This window comes from Nymphalis io, chromosome 18 (assembly GCF_905147045.1).
Source record: "Nymphalis io chromosome 18, ilAglIoxx1.1, whole genome shotgun sequence".
In the NCBI taxonomy this organism is placed as follows: domain Eukaryota; kingdom Metazoa; phylum Arthropoda; class Insecta; order Lepidoptera; family Nymphalidae; genus Nymphalis; species Nymphalis io.
In genome coordinates, this window is record NC_065905.1 from 2220811 (window position 1) to 2238975 (window position 18165).

Sequence of the window (18165 nt, forward strand, 5' to 3'; positions counted from 1 at the left end):
GTAAAAATTGAGCGAAATCGTTAGAGCATTTTCCAAGATACACGAACTTTTTTTGTATACAAGAATTGCTTATTTAATATTATAAGATGTTATACAATATCATATACTAGCAGACAAATTATATATAAGATCTCACTGGTCTATTCAATTCAATAATCCATTTCTTGGGGTTAAGACCGATTCAAATGCCATGACGGCAAACGTATTCTTTCGGCGGTTCTTCTCAGGTCTGGGTATTTATTATCCAAATTGGCGGGAGTTTCTAGTTTGACAATCAATAAGTGTAATGTTTCTACGTTAAATAAAGGATTTTAATTAGATTAATGAAGCTCACTTATGCCATCATTTCTCTACTTCCTTATAAGGTAAGCTTGAGGAAATTAGCATGAAATATCCAATCTAACAGCATATAGATCGAATCCTCTTTCATAAAAGTACGAATTAATCAGTAAAGATTGCAATCTAAAATCTGTTAATTGGTATAATCTGTTTGTAGGGTCAATTATTTTACAAGAAAAATAAAATCCACATAATATTATGTTTAATTTAATTTCAATATGGCAATCGAAATAATTATAAAATTACAAAAGTCCCACCTTCTTCATTGTGAAATTAAATTAACATTTTTGTATTACATTTCATATGTTATATCACAAATATTTAAAGTTAGATTTAAAAATATTTATTACGGTTAAAAAGTCATGGTCGAATAAAATTATTTACATAACTCCAGATAAATCTAGGAAATAAAACAATAACTTTTACATTATGTATACAATTGCATCATTTTAAATGGTTTATACTCATTAATTAGTTTGAATTCATTCATCTTGATGGATATTATCTTTTAAAATGTAATATGAATATAAAAAAATATTGCAGAATGGTCCGGTCAGTTACTACGTTCTTTAAATTTGCCAAATCCGCTAGATTCGGAGATTCTTTTAAAAGTAGGACTACAATTAAACATATGAGAATGTTTAATTGTAGTCCTACTATCAATGGTAGCTGATTTCATTCGCGTTGCACTTGAGGCTTTTGATGATTTTTAATGAGGCTGTTAAATGCAAGCAGTTTTAAATAACATTAACTAATCGAATAGAATTTGTTCCTTACACTTTTATTTGCCTTGCTTCCAAAGTTCCGTCCTACAGAATTGGCAAAACTAATTTCGGTAAATATTTCTAAGGGTAACAGAATCTCGCTATCGACAGCATATTATTATCCAAAGTCCAGTTAGTACATAATTTTATCTACTGTCCGAGTTCTTGCAAGTGCTGCTTTTCTTCTTCTTCTCTCTGGAGTGCTTCTCTTTCTGCTGCGATGCGCGCGTGCTGCTCCGCAATTACTCTGAAGAGTTGCGTGTGCTTCGCTGCTGCTGCTGCAACTGCTGCTGATTGTCGGGGCACTGTTGTTTCTGGGAAAAATCAGAGACGGTTAATTAAGAGAAAAAATCTTTACGTTCACTATTATTTATAATAGCACTTCAAAATTCATTCATGTCCGGTTACTATATTCAAAAAACGATCCATTTAGCTTGCTAATAGTTTATGAAACATAACTGAAAAGTATTCATATAAAGACTTTTCGTAGGTGAAGCTATCACTGTTTCAGGCTAGGTTCTAGGTAAGTTTCCTTCAAACGAGGCGTGAAGAGGCATCTTGCGGGCCGGCAAGGCGAAGGCGGCTAGTACAGAACGTTTTTCCCGTCTGTACTGGCCGTCGTCGCGTTTGGACTCTACTACCACTTACCATCAGGTGGAGTAGAGTCATTAGTCCTGACGGCGAATATAAAAAAAAAGGTAAGTTTGCTATTTACACATCGAAAGATTAAGAGATGACCAATCCTAGTGTTTTAGAATGTGTTATTTCGTGTAGATCGTTCTATGTAGAGGAGGTAGAAATGTATTCCAAATGGCAAATTCAAAACGATCAGATAAAAGTTTCAGTAAGTAGAGGATCTTTTATGACAAAATAATTTCAATTAATAAAAAGTTTCGCTTAATTTACCATCAGGGTATGGGTGGTGTGCGTGTTCTTCAGCTATCTTAGCATAGAGTTCGAAGTGGCGATCCTTGGCTTTAGCGACTGATGCTGAATCAGCTGGGTGTTCCGGTGGAACATCGCTCAGTATCGGGTGGAAGCCATTCCTGTCTGCTACGTAGTCCACCGTGCGGACCTGCTGCCGAGGGTCCACGTAGGAGAATGTGCCTGAAAATCGAGTTAAAAGTTGTAAATTACAAATCGGTTTTGTTTTAAATTACGTTCATTTATTTTACTCCATTATAATTATAAATTATCTCAATAAATATCATTGTTTTACATCTGCCTTTGCGTTTCGAGATGTAGATACTACTGAAAAGAGCCGGAAAATAACGCACTAGGTACTCTTTACCAATAATTAAATATATAATTATTATAATAACACCTTGCCTGATAATTAACAAATACCAAAACTCAGTTTTGTATCATCTATATAATCTTGTATTGAGTAATATGAAGATATACCTCTGACTACACCGCTACCGTCGCTCACTTCAGCATGCTGACGGTCCGTGTGTCCTGGGTACCTGCCGGCCGTGTACGAGAAGACATATGGCTTTGGTGGTGGAGGCTCCGTGATGATCTCAGGCTCCAGGTGGGAGACGTCGCAGCTTGAGAGCGTTACGCTCGATACAATGAGCAGCACCGTGACCAGCATCTGAAAATGATAGAAGGTATTGTTAATTTTTATTTTATTTTTAATTCTAGTAGGGATTTTTTTTATTCTATTGGTTAATAAAGTTGCGTATAATAAAATTGAAGTATTCGTTTTCATTTATTTAAATGATATGTATGCTTATTTGTTTGGGCATATTTCAGGCGAAAGACCCATCATTGGTGTTGGGATAAAATAAATTAATCTTTTACAATAGAAAAAATGCTGTTAATTAATTAAAGGCTGCATTAAGGTGAAAAATTTATATGTAACAGACCATCTCGTATAGATCTTTGGTAGCTGTCCATTTAATTATGTACTATTAATATTAATGAGTTTGGTTTGAAGAAGTTACTTGAATGAAGATTATTTTGATTTAAGGCTACGACTAGTTCGGTGTGTAGATTCTGCCGAGAAACTAGTGTAATAATAATACTAAGAATATGTGGTGAGTGGGTGGAACATAGCTAGAAAGCTGCACAAAGTCCCACCAGCAAATGAATAATCACGTGTTTATCTTATCATCGAAGTTGACGAGAGATACTGATAATACCTAACATATTTATAGTTAATATTATAATCCTTTAAGTGTTTCTTATTTCCGTTAATACGTCGTCATTTGTTTATTACCAAAGTTCATTAAAGTAATTTATATTTACGTGTATACGTTTGAATATTAAAAATAGCAATGTTGTTTGAATTATGCTTTGTTTTTCACAATGTTGCTTATTTTGTTAGGTTGTTTTAAAGCTTGTAGGTAAAGGCGTGTATAGATTATTGTTGATATTAATCAAAATAAAATGAGCCGTTGTATTTACAACGTATCGATGACCTAAATAGTTGATACCACAGATCTATTAGTAATTTTTTAAAGGTAACAAATGTTCAAGCCATCGCCAAAATTCATATCTAGGTCCGGATTGCTTCGGCTAGTACACTCCAAAAATACAGACTTTGTATTGTCACTCAAAATTCTTTAATGTTATAAAAATATTATTTTTAAGAAGATTTATAATATGTACCTCATAACCCAAGAAACCACTTCCGTAGTTTCGTTTCGTTCCGTCCGTGAAACAATATTTTCCAAAAATGGCCAGTATATTTAAAAAGCCGAAACCCTATAGTATATATCAAATTGAACCAAACGTTAGCGCGATTCAGAAACATATTTTTTTCATACAAAATTTTAGTACAAACATTTGTAAAAAAATTTAGATATAATATGATGATAGATTATTTTATTAAAATAGGTTATTTGTACATGTTTGTTTATTTTTATAGTAACTTAGACCTTCGCGTACTTTACAATTCCAATAAATTTATTTTTTATTCAAATCTATTTTTTTAATGTGATTTAAGAGTAAATCAGAACAGTATACAATATTTTTTTATTAAAAACATTTGCGCATAAATAAGCTGATCAATAAACAAGAGGAAAACCTAATTCATTCACTCAGTTACCTGATTATGCGAAACAACAGGAATGTAGAAGATCCATAGAGAATGAAACTTGTTCTAGCGACCTTTGCTATAGTTGCGTCACGCGCGGTGCGCATGCGCTACGTTTACATGGGACATAAAATTTAAAAGTTAAACCGAAAAATTGTTTTGAGTTTAAGTTTGAATTAAATAGAAGGACTTTATAATATTATATACAGCATTACAGTGCTACCAGACCGCCTCACTGATCTAGTAACTAGCTCGTAAGGGTATAGATTTCAAGGTCTTGAAGACAGTGCTTACGCTCGAGTACTATAATAATTTGTTCTTTGAACTTGAGAATGAATACCGTGGCTGAAAGTGGCCGAAATTGAGAAGAGCTTAGTCCACCACGCTGCACGGGTTTCGATACACATGTGGAAGATACACAGAGGTGCTTGCTCGACACGTAATCCTAAATTAATGCATTCTAAGAACTGGGCCATTTCGACTATACTTATGAATTATTTATTAATCGAGATACTATAGTAATTTACAAATATATAATTATTTATATACACCTAACTATGATACATGCATATATAATTTGAAATAGTCAATGCCTTGCTGAAATCATGGTCACACGCAAACGAAGCTAATTGCTGGGGTCACACGTTCACGACCGAAACGCTGCTCACATCCGGATTTTAATGTCAAATCCTTTTGAAAAATACTTAATTAATGAGCTTAATTTATTGACCTTAAACGTCTCTTAATGTAACATTAACATTTTAATGGAACATAGTAATATAACAGCAAGCAAATGTCTCACTGCTAGGCAAAAGCTTTCCTGTGTAACATAAGGCTTAGAGATTACATCGCGTTGCTTCAATGCATACATAGATTATAAATGAGGTATAATTTCAGAATTTAAATTATATAAACTCTTCATAAATAAAGAATAACTCTGTGTTATTAACAAAGCGGCTTATAAATACAAACAATACTCTATAAAAATTAAGGAACACATTCCGAAAATATTTATTACAATAATAATAATAGTCCTCTAGACCGATTTCGGCCACGCTCAAGAGAGATAAGCTAACTGCGCAGAACATATGTGCATAAATGTTTGCGCAAAAATAGGTGCACTCTTTATTCCCTAACTACATAATCCCAAACGACTCGTACACCACCCTATGTCATTGTCTGTACCCGTGATAACGTGTATATGTATAATGGATTATAATAATGTTCTCCAGACCGATTTCGGCCACGGCAACCGATTTCTAGGGAGATTAGCCAACTGCGCAGGAGATATAGTGCACAAGTGTGGACCTGATTTGAACCCAGGACCTCCGAGACTGCAGCCTTCCATCTAGCCACTAGACCAACGAGGCAATGTATATTAACTTTAATATACATATTATACCAAAAATATTTTAGTATTTTTTAATATAAGATCGACTTACATTCAGAGTTCACGGATCTCGAAACGAATATATTTTTCACGGTAACTTTTAAGCTAGACAACCATCGACACCGACAGTTTCTTATATATAAACTATTTTGTTATATAACGACTAGCCATAGATAAATTGCGCTGTATCTTTGTTTATCGAATTTATTTATTTTCTAGTTTTACCGACATGACATCATGGACATGTCGAATGTGTTCGTAGATATCATCACGGATTCACGACTTGCATATATTATTTTTACAATCTGCTTTAACAACAACACCATAGTTTTATTTATATTTCATTTGAGGTAATCATCGAGACGAATTTGATTTAATCAAAGAATGTTTTAGCTTTATCACTAATAAATATTAGTTTAATTAATTGCATATATAATATAATACCTGAATACCTTTAAATCTTTACAAATTAACAAATAAAAAAAATTAAGTGACAGTTAATCAATAAATCTTAATACGCATTAAAAAAACTTAATTGGTAAATATGTTTGGATTTAAGCTCGGGTACCAAGGAAGGACTGATCAATAACAATATTTGTGAATACTTACCACATTGTAAATCGGATTTATTTTTAAAAAGCAATTATATTATCTCACTCTTTCTTCTCGCTAAAGCCACCTTCTCAAAACTGTTGTAAAGTTAAAATATTGACGAATTATAAACGCTTAAAAAAGCTTTCTTGAATGATATACATTGATTCGATTTGATTTGACAATAAATTTTGAACAATATAGTGTTTAAATTGTAAGACGTTTGTTTGTATACACAGAGCAAAAAATTGTATAGAATTTTTGTCAATGTACACATGTCGTATTTCACATACATCTACGTATATGTTGAAATCGATATAAATGAAAAATAAAACAGGCTAAATATAGATCTATTTCTAGGTTAATCTGCTCTCTATCCTGTGTAAATGTGCGCTTTTAATAGGTAGGTGAACGTGCAATGATGGTGGGTGGTCACCAGTGGTTACTACAGACTATAGATATTGGCGCTGTATGAAATATTAAACAACAACAATTATTTAACAACGCCAATGCAACATCAACTTTTGAAACTAAGATGTCCCTTATAGCTGTATTTACACTGGGGTAGTACACTCATTATCATTTTTATCCTTCATACCGGAACACAATAATACTAAGTATTACTGTTTGGCGGTAGAATATGTGATGAGAAAGTGGTACCTAACCGGCCGGATTGCATAAAGTCGTACAACCAAATAAAATTATGATAAAGCCTAAATTGTTTCGTATTCTTTCAAAATTAATAGAACACAAAATTGCTCACTTGAATCAATGACTGGATTGTTTACGCAAACATATAATTTGTGTTTGATGTTGCTATGTAATAATTTTCATACTTGAGCGTCACCTTGACCGGACACTATCACTTTTCTCTACTCTTGACCGAGATCGGCTTCAAACTAGTTCAATTATTTAAAATTATTTATTTCGTTCAAAATATTCTTGCTCATGTTACCATGTCAGAAGACTTTGTATGTTTGATCAATCGATGTTATTATTGTTATTTAAATGACAATTTTATCGATAATTTTGACCATTAGTTTTAAATTATCTATACTAGTATCATAACTATTACGTTTGCACGGTTAAACCGTAAAGCGTAACAGACATACGAACAGACAGAGATAATCTAGTGAAATTCATATAAATGTATGTACATATATATCACTTCATACTTGGAAATGACCTTCAATTGATCCAAAATTAACATGATTTTTTAATTAATTTTTATTTGGAAAACGTCACAATAATTTTATATATAAATAATAACAAAACACGTCATAAATTCCTAAATGTATTCAGTTAAAATAAGGATAGAAAGATGACGAGATGAGATTCAATCTTTTTGTTTCGATTTCTATAAAAGCTGATACAGACTAACAAAAAACTAGAAAGGAATGAAGTAAGACAAGTTTATTGTATCCAATTTACGCGAGTGACCTCAGAGTGACCTTTAGAAGGCGCCGGGTATATTACGTAGCGTTAGAGCCTAATCGATATATACACGGTCTTTGGTAATAGACATACAGGTCCTTGAATATTCTATGGGAACTAGGACATACTCAAAATTCGCATCATTACCAATTTATTTTAGACATTGAAATGCTGTCAAATAGGTTAAGGAAGTGTATCATCACTGCTTGTTATATTTACTAATATTGTATGTATATCCGAATGTGAGTTTGTTTGTCTGTTACGCTTTCGCCTTTTAAGTCTTATTACTTAAACAATCATTATGAATTTCATCATCATCATTATGAAGTTTTGACTTATTTCAAATGCTAAATGATACAATTAAAGTGCTTACCAATGTCCTTAAAATTTAAATTTATTTGATATAGAATAATCATATCCACACTATATATTCTCAGTAACGCATATAGACAGCGCGATTCAGGAATGTGAGAGATTCAATCAGCGCCATCTATCCCTACCGAGTAGTAATATAAGCCATTATACACATACATGTCATCACAAGTACAGACAAAGTAAGTAAAGTTACTATACTACAAGTAAGTTAATAAATATACAGAAATTAAAAAGAGATTAATAATAAAAATGAACATTACATTTTTGTTTCAAAATGTTTGATGATGATAAATAGGATAATATTATTTGCTTTACAGCATCATGTTATTATTTCTTAATCAAAGTGGTTTGTAATGTGACAAGTGTATTAAATGAGAGCGCGCTTTAACGGTATTATTGAGTAATACAGATTTTATTGGTGGCGTAATTGCATAGAGCATATTACCAGAACTATCTATCTGTGTAATCCCAGGTAGTAGATAGACAATGTTGATATTATCCAATAATTACTAGCTTAAATCGGTTAAGCCTCATTTAAAGTGACTGCGTTGTTGGTCAAGCGTTTAATCTAGTATAACGCAGATCCCGAGGTCCTGGGTTTAAGCCCCGGGTCGGGCCAATAAAAAGTTATTGGGGTTTTCTGTCAAAGCTTCTCATAGCGGACAGGAGTCTGAAGGAATTTGTTCGCTCCCGTGCCTTGGAAAGCGCGCAAAGCAGTTGGTCTTACGCCTAAACTCTTTGCAGTCGCGTCTGATTGCCATTCCATCGAATTAGGAGAGCGAGGGTATAGAGTGTATCTGTGTTTGCGTACACACATGTATGTCCTGCGCAGTTGGCTCAAACTTAAAATTGGCAGCCGTAACCGAAATCTGTCAGGGCGACATAATTCACGTTGTTCTCGGTATTGTAATGAAATTTGTCGAATCAAAATCTGCCACAGCTGTGTCCAATAACCTGCATTACAGCATTGTGAGGAGTGATATCTATTGTATACTTTTCTTAAATATTAGATTTTATTACGAATTATATAATCGTGTATATACATATTTGTATTATACATTATAAATTAAGCACATTAAGACTGTATTCGAACTAGCGATCTTAAGTTAAAATATTTATGTTGCATTAACTGGGTTGTCACAGCTCAATAATTTCTATATTTATTACCATATTATAAATATGTATTACTCATAAAACATATAATGTAAACAAAAAATACGACGAGAACGCACTCATCTTTTTTATGTAAAACGAGAATAACTACATAAGAGTATGATTATTAACATTGGCGTACATAATATCATTTGATTCGTTGATAAATTAAAACATTCGTGATGACATAAAACAAAGTTATTGTTATTTGATATGGTGGGCGTAACAATTGATAATGTTGGATCAAAAGTTGGGCGTTGGTGATGACTTTATTTGGTTCGGATGTAATTACTACCAACGTGTCTGTATTTGAATTAATTCACTATTTTTAGTATATGTAATGTCTATATAAAAAGGTAATGTTTATTTCATCGTACATTATTTATCCGATTGAATTGTTACTTACATCAGTGTGGCATTGTACCATTCACTGTAAGTACATGACGCACTAATTGCGCAAAAAGATAATTATTTATCCTGAGCAAAGCTGAAAGTTACAAGTTTTATATAGACGTATACTGACCAATCCCGTTACCCTTATGTATATTATATAAATCCACACAAAATCTTTTTATTGTTCGAGATGTTATATCATTATTAAAACTGGCAACTTTGAATTCTGATTAAAATATTTATTTTTTTAGTATATGTGTCGGTTTTTTTACTGTATTGTATTGCAATGAAAATCATCATTGGGGCAATGGATAAAGAGATCTCAACCCTCGAATGGCGTAGGAACTGACTAAAGATGTATATTTAAGCTTATACATCTATTGATATCGTAAGCGATTCAAGCTAAATCAATTCAAAGGGGGCTAAGCATCATGCGTACGGTCAGAAGCGAAAATCTGCCAAAAGCCTTTTTTAAGTAGCGCATGCAGCTTACACGCCGACCTTCAATGAGATCAGGAAAGCCATTGATGATATTGACTAAGCTGTATTTTAAAGTTTTTTTTTAATTTTGAATGTCCCACTGCTGGGCTAAAGGCCTTCTCTCCTTTTTTGAGGAGAAAGTTTAGAGTTTATCCCACCACGTTGCTCCAATGTGGGTTGGTGGAATACATATGTGGTAGAATTTCAGTGAAATTAGACGCATGCAGGTTTCCTCATGATGTTTTCCGTCACCGTAATGCACGAGATCAATTAAAATCACAAATTGAGCACATAAACATTCAGTGGTGCTTGCCCGGGTTTGAACCTACGATCATCGGTTAAGATTCACGCGTTCTCACCACTAGGCCATCTCGGCTAATTAGTAAATACAGATGATTCAAAAAGTTATCGTAAACACAGCCAAAAATACTGTATTAAACATAGCTTTATTTAAAAATAATTCGTTAAGAAAGAATTTTAAGAGGAAGAATTGGGACAAGTGACTTTTCATGTACGAAGTCAAACCGGGTAGCTAGTTGAGGAATATTTTGATTTTATAATAATAATCTGCATGACTGTGGTAGCCCGGGTTTGAACCCACGATCATCGGTTAAGATTCACGCGTTCTTACCACAGGGTCATGTCAGCTTTTATTTTTTGTTTTTTTTTTTTTCGGAATGAGTAATCAATGATGTAACATATTCGCTTAATAATATAAATGTACCTAGTTAATTCTCCCGGATTAATGATCCCACGTTAGCGAATTTATTAGCGTTTTGTATATTTAAAGTCAACATTATTATCAGCTGTGGGCGGTTTAAATATTGATTTAAACTATTGCCGAGATAATATATCTGTTATTATGGTAATGATATTGTGTTTTGAACTTTATTTATATTATCTTTAAGTTTTTTTTTTAATTAGAAATACAATTAATCTCAACAGAAATTGAAATACGTGATACCTTTTATTATAAAAAAAAACTATAACGCGATGGCTATAGTAATGTTACTTTTTTACTTAAGACATGACATATGCTAAACAATTGTGAAATATATCAAATAAATTCGTGTTGGCAGTAATTACACCCGAACCTAACAAAGTTATCACCAACGCCCAACTCCAAATTTGATCCAACATTATATCATATAAAAATAATATTGTCATGTGTCATTGGAATGATTTGGAATCAAGTAGGTAGTAGGGCTGGTGGTAGGGCTTTACTGGTGGTAGGGCTTTGTGCAAGCTCGTCTGGGTAGGTACCACCCACTCATCAGATATTCTACCGCAAAACAGCAATACTTGATATTGTTGTGTTCCGGTTTGAAGGGTGAGTGAGCCAGTGTAATTACAGGCACAAGGGACATAAAATCTTAGTTCCCAAGGTTGGTGGCGCATTGGATATGTAAGCGATGGTTGACATTTCTTACAATCTCTAAGAGCGTTGGTGACCACTTACCATCAGGTGGCCCATAAGCTCGTCCGCCTTCCTATTCTATAAAAAAAAAAGTGGTAAGGAAGTCGCGTGTTATGAAATTAAATTGAACTAGTTGTAAGCTTGCTTAAAAATTAAGTTTATCTTTGCAAGCAATATATGTTCGAAGATACCGTTTTAGAAAGATAATTTTACTTCATGGTAGTGGCTTTATACGGGGTCATCTGGGTGGTACCTGTAAGTACTTATTACATATTCTTTCACCAAACAACAAGTTTAGTTAGTATTGTTCTGTTTCGATTTGAAGGATAGTAAGCGAGTAAAGACATAGCTTCTTAGTTCCCAAGGTTGCTGGGGCATTGACCATATAAGAGACTACACTGACAATGTCTATGGGCAGTCTATAGTTTTTAAATAAACGATTTACTGTGAAACCATCTAGTGCTTCCTTCCCACACAGCCGAACATCCACGCCATTCGACATTACAACAATGCCATCTCGAAGTCTAACGGATTCCAAACAAAACAAATGAAAGTTTTACTCATGATAGCAAATTATATCGACGTGTGACTAGTGTTGCCACACGACGTCAGTGTTGCCTCACTAGTTACCCAACGTTATGGCTCACCGCACATTTTCACATCACTATTTGTGCTTGTAATAAAAGATCAAAAATTATCGACCTTGTAATTGAAACGGTTGTAGGTAATATATCTGATATCGACATAGATATTTTGACATATTTTGCGTGACCTCTAGTGTCGTGTGTTATGTCTTGCTAATAAAAAAATATATATTTCGTAGGTATTATAATTGGCTGACTGTGTTGTTGATTTTGAAGGTCGTATTCTAATAAACCGTACATTTATATTGTTCTGTTTCCGTGATGGCTTATTTGTTGCGCAAGTATGTTATATGTAGTTGTTGGCCCAAATGTTCTCGACAGCATTACCGGGCGGGGAGCGAGTCTTAAAATATTCAGCCAGTTGTTGGAAGTCCATTTAAGAGCTCAGTATACGCGTGTCCTAAGGGCACCTCCTGTAAGGCGGAAACTAGGCTTGGGATATCGTCGAGGTCTGAAAGAAAGATAGTGTGCAATGTATTTTAATCCGTCATACGCATAAGCGCAGACGGATTGTAATGAAGCGTACTAACTCTACGCTTTATTATGATCATATAAACTTGCATTAAGTAATATATGTCTTATTTATTAATAATTTTTAAAAAACCATATAAATTTTATCATTTGTAAATTTAAAAAATATATAATAACCTTTGGCATTATCTTTGTGAGACTGTAAGTCGCAATTACTTCATATATTGTTATGTTAGGATATTCAGCTCATAGTCTCGTCATATACTTGCATTGTCTTTCTGACCGATGAAAGCCATGGCGCCAGTCTCGGGACTTTCCAATTACGCAGGACATATTATAAAGCACAAAGTATGCGTAAACACAGGTGCACCTACTTTTTTTAAATATAAAGGAGCCACGTGATTGTACGTGGTCACCAACACTTATAAACATTGGCGCTGTAAAAACTATTATCCATACCTTACATCACCAATGCTCCACTAAGCTAAGATGTTATGTCCCTTGTGCCTGTAGTTACATTGTCTAGTGAGCCTGAAAACCAGCTATAGCAACGGTGCATTCATCGCTCCAACCGGACATTTCTGCTCTTTGACGGTGGAATATGTGATGAGTGAGTAGAACCTATTCAGTCGGGTTTGCACAAAGTCCTACCACCAAGTAAGCCTACACCATTACGCTCATAATAGGACGATAAATGCGACACGATATGAAAAAGTTCAAGCGTAAAACGACCAACGTTACTTACGTTTTTTGAAGAATATACACACTACCAATTTTCAGATTCTGGGTTGCTACTGAGAATTTTTCGATTGGAAAACTCTATAACCTTTTAATATGCCGGGGTTTTGAACCCAGGACCTCAAGATCTGCGATAGCTATCCACTAGATCAACTACTTCACTTATCATGTAATCTTTTATCGACTAATGATTCTACATGATTGCTCAGCGTAATTATGAGTAATAACGATTATAAATTCAATTGTTATTGTTCATTTGGTGCACGAACATTACTGTTTGCATCTTGTCGCTAGCGATATTATTTATTTATATTATATTATAATTATTATACGTTTATATTATAATTGTTATGAAGTTATTATTAACTTTGATCAGAATCTTTATTAGGTATATAATATACTTTGGTTGTGTTGTATTTATTTTATTTATATAAATTCATAATGGGCCGAGATGGGCCTGTGGTAAGAATGTGTGAATCTTAACCGATGATCGTGCATTCAAGCCCGGGCAAGCACCACTGAATTTTCATGTGCTAAAATTTGTGATTATAATAAATCTTGTGTTTGACGGTGAAGGAAAACATAGTGAAGAAACCTGCATGTGTTTAATTTTACTGAAATTCTGCCACATGTGTATTCCATCAATCCTCATTGGAGCAGCGTGGTGGAATAAGCTCTGAAACCTGCTCCTCAAAAAGGGAGAGGAAACCTTAGCCAAGCAGTGGGACATTCATAGACTGTTACTGTATCTAAATTCGTATAAGGAATGAAGATGGCGTAAGCTTTACACATGCCTGAGTCGTCTTGAACTTTAAAGATTAATTCGAACAAATGCTCATTTTTTACATTTACAGCTAGATAGTTTCTAACTTATACATCATATATAACATTTAATGTCCTCCAGACCGATTTCGGTCACGGCGGCCAATTTCAAGAGAGATTAGTCAACTGCGCAGGAGATATTATAGTGCACAAGTGTGTGCGCAAACACAGGTGCAGTGACAGAAAAACCCAATAACTTTTTATTGGCCTGACCTGGGAATTGAACCCAGGACCTCCTGGTCTGCGGCATTACATCAAGCCACTAGATCGACGAGGCAGTCATATAATTGTATATTGTATGTGTAATGATTGATTATTTTTGACAAGTAAATTCTTTTTTTAAAATAAAAATAACACTATAATCTATTTATAACAACTTCTGCATGTATATGAATAGCCATGGCTATCGGTTAACCGCTTTGAGAAGTTGATGTGCGTCAGCGGGATCTAGCGAGTTAGAAAAAGTTTTTAAACTCAAAAAGGAGCGTGTATATATACACACACATATATATATATAACGTCAGTGTGAACGTATTGTATACGATAATACACGCGTATATATAATATGCGTTATCGTTCACTTCATTTTCGAACAATCGCAGCGTCCTTGCACAACGAATACGATCTCAAAAACAGATCAGTCTGTATTATTACGTAAGACGGAGCCTTGTTTCGTCTCCGCCAAATACACGTGTTCTGTTTTTAAATGAGAAACACGTATGGATTGTTTGAATTTTAGAATGTTCTAGATAAAAAATCTTCTTTAATGTGTCTCTCATAGTTTTTATACAATATTTTGGATAGCATTTGAGCCAGTTGGCTACCTAATATTCTATTACTTAATTAACTTCAATAATACTTTGTAAGAAATATATACTACATCTTACACCGACAACGAGCTGGTAACCATTGGAACTAGCTCTCTTTGAAGGAACCCAGCTTATAGGAGAAGGGGCACATGTGAGTTGGTAAAGACTTTTTTGGTAGTGGGACAAAGAAAGGAGTTGGCAAATTTCTTTGTGCTCGATGGAATTGATGTACTGATTGGGATGATTTATTGATTGGGATGACATTATAACCTAATTGTTCAGGATCGAACCATCATTGTATTTTTTGCTATAAGTTTACGTATTAAAATGAATATTACTTTCGACAGTTCCATGAAGAGTTCATATATGAATATTTTTCGGGCCAGTAAACTGGCTTTGGTATGTAGCGGCCCATCGACTAGGTGGCACCCAGAACACCAATAAAAATACATACACCAGCCAGACGAGCCATCACCCTACGTATCGGTAATTTGTGCCTAGAATCTTATGATACTTTTTATCCAGGAGATTAAATGGGTTTTCCAGGAAAGTTAAGTTTGTCTAAAATTGCCAAGAAAAAAGCAATGCCTGAGTTTCTTCACGGTTCTCGCAGGTAAAATTTACATTCTACATCATACCGAACTGATAATAGTTCATATTTATTTTAATCTTGTTAAAGATAATTTAAGATTGAACAAAGTATATTTCGATTCGATTTGATACCTTCATATGAATTCACTTAGTATTCTCCTTTTTTACATTTCTTAATTAAATCGTAAAAGTCTTCTTTTTTATACCAATTACACGTTGAATTCTTTGAGGTCTGATACAGAAATTTCAAACATAATTATTACAAAATAAAGTCTATTTTAGTTTGTCTTTCAGTGACCTTGGTGAATGATAGTGAAAATATTTGATAATTTTTTTTCGAGGAAAGGTCAAACGTTTTTAGCTCCGGTTCGTGGTCATTTTGAATTTATGGTTGAATTCTTATAACTAATTCTAAAATTTTATCATCAATTTTGTCTTGAAATTCGAAATAAAAGATGATAAGTAAAAAGGCCCTAAGTAATGTCCTCCAGACCCATTTCGGCCACGGCGGCCAATCTCAAGAAAGATTAGCCAACTGCGCAGGAGATATTATAGTGCACAAGTGTGTGCGCAAACACAGGTGCACTCTATTCTTTAACTCTCATAATCCGATGGGACGGCAATCCGACACGACCGGAAAGAGTTCAGACGCAGTACGACTTTACGTGCTTTCCGAGGTACGGGAATGTACACACTTTTAACTTCCAGATGAAGGATATGTTATGCAATTTTTTTACAATAAACATGACACGTTTAGTATATATGTGATAAAAGTAAAACTTTAAACGGCAACGAAAAAAGTTAAGAAATATCATGGCATCACTCTAGCTTTGTTCAGCTAAATCTGACATATGAATTACGATTCAAAAGTGCAAATAAAATGTAGTTCAAATAACGTTATTTCCTACAAACGGTTAGTTTAAATATTTGACCGGGAAGTTTCATCAGTTAATATTACATGCGTTTTGAACTACTTCTCTCGTGTCCGGAGTTATAACAGTTATGTAAGTTAAACACGATTGAGGCAATTCTGTTAAAATCTTTACTAAAATGAATACTCATAGCTTTGACTTGGTACGTGGTGCAATTATACTAAATGTAATTAATTAAATACAATACATTCTGAAATGTTAACATTACTTATGTATAAAGTCATCTTGATTTATAAAAGTTTATATGTTTGTCCTCTATGCGTCCCTTAACTGTTTATACGATTGTAATGATACTTTGGCGAGATGTTCAGCGTAAGTCAGCGAAGGTCTTGACCCCAGAAAAACAAATTTGTTTGTACGTTTGTCCTTAAATATAATCGTTTTATGTAGAATTTCTACATAAAACTAAATAAAAACTATATAAATTATTGTTTACTCTGTGAAACCGGGATAGGAAGCTGATATAATTTATTTAAACGTGAGCTGAATACAGTAACATGAAATTTAATTTAATGTTTTTTTTCTTTTTCAAAAATATATAAATTATAGTATCTTGCTTAAAACATACATACGTTCTATTATAAATATCTGTATATAGTAACTTCATAATTGTTTAGGTGTCATCTCACTTTAGTTATTGATATTTATTATTTATATATTAACTGTGGCTACATACGGTTCATGATCCGCCCCGTGGGTCGTAGTATGATGGTTTATAGTCTAACATTTCTCAATAAATGACTAACTAAATCTAATCTAACATGAAATTAATTATTTTTTAATCGGACTGATAGATCCTGAGATTAGAGCGTACAAACAGACAAATTTATCTTAGTAAAAAATCCGTACCACACTTAGATAGTAACTTAGTTAAACAATTGCAGATTATCATCTGACAAAAGCAACTCGTTATTGTTGAGTAGATTTTGATAAAGTAGCGATAAAGAGACTTCCGTTAAAAAGTGGGTTAAGTTTTGTATACGTTAAGCAAGCTTCGCTATAAGCTAGGACTTAATGTATTTATAGTCCATATCTTCATGGGCTATAAGTGTATTTAAGTCTATCTGGAGCAAATCTACAAGTACTAAGTTATTAAGTAAGAAAATTGCGTAATTTTAATGTAACGCTTACAAATATCGAGACTGTTAAGAATTTCGTTAAGAAATTTATAAAACAAAAAGTTCATTCACCCTTATGAAATCCTTATAAACATTTATAATTATTTATAATATACAAGAAAATTAATACTTGGATATTCCTAATAAAAATGTTACTGGATAGATTATAATTTAATAAAGAAAAATAATATCTTGAGCGTATTATTAATTATAAAAATAACTTTAAATGAATGAAAATAGTATTTTATTTAATTAATTTTTTTGTAATTTTTAATTCAATAAAACGAGAGATTACAAAAAAAGCTATTCCATTCTCAAAAATGCCGAATACTTATAAAATGGCTGTATTTATTTATTTAATAATATTCTATCACGAACATGTCCTAATAACATCACATAATAAATAAAATCATTATAGCTACACATAAGACACTGTTACATAAACAATAATAAATAAATAACGTAAATAAACTCGTTAAAATAATAAACACTCACTTTGTTGGGGGTGCACCGCGGCCGAAGTTACGCGACAGACTGCCGTGAAGGCTAACCGGTCGCAGAGTGAATGGCGTTATGAGTGAATGATAGCTGAATGATTACCGATATACATGATTTTAGAATTTAGTACTGATAACTTGATTAGTAATTTCAATTATACTATT

The 18165-nt window shown here is 33.3% G+C and overlaps 1 protein-coding gene across 2 annotated transcripts; it reads right to left on the reverse strand.

The window, feature by feature from the left end:
• Positions 1–526: 526 nt before the first annotated feature.
• On the reverse strand, positions 527–18063 carry LOC126775599 (uncharacterized). Of its 2 annotated transcripts, none has more exons than XM_050497646.1 (4): positions 17999–18063; positions 2508–2700; positions 2010–2210; positions 527–1417 (listed from the first exon to the last, which is right to left on the reverse strand). In XM_050497646.1, exons 2-4 carry the CDS (start codon positions 2698–2700, stop codon positions 1254–1256), a joined length of 558 nt encoding a protein of 185 aa, XP_050353603.1. In that variant the 5' UTR covers positions 17999–18063; the 3' UTR covers positions 527–1253. The 2 variants fall into 2 exon arrangements, with proteins under 2 accessions (XP_050353603.1, XP_050353602.1); XM_050497645.1 differs by lacking the exon at positions 17999–18063 and adding an exon at positions 5589–5719.
• Between the last annotated feature and the right edge of the window lie 102 nt (positions 18064–18165).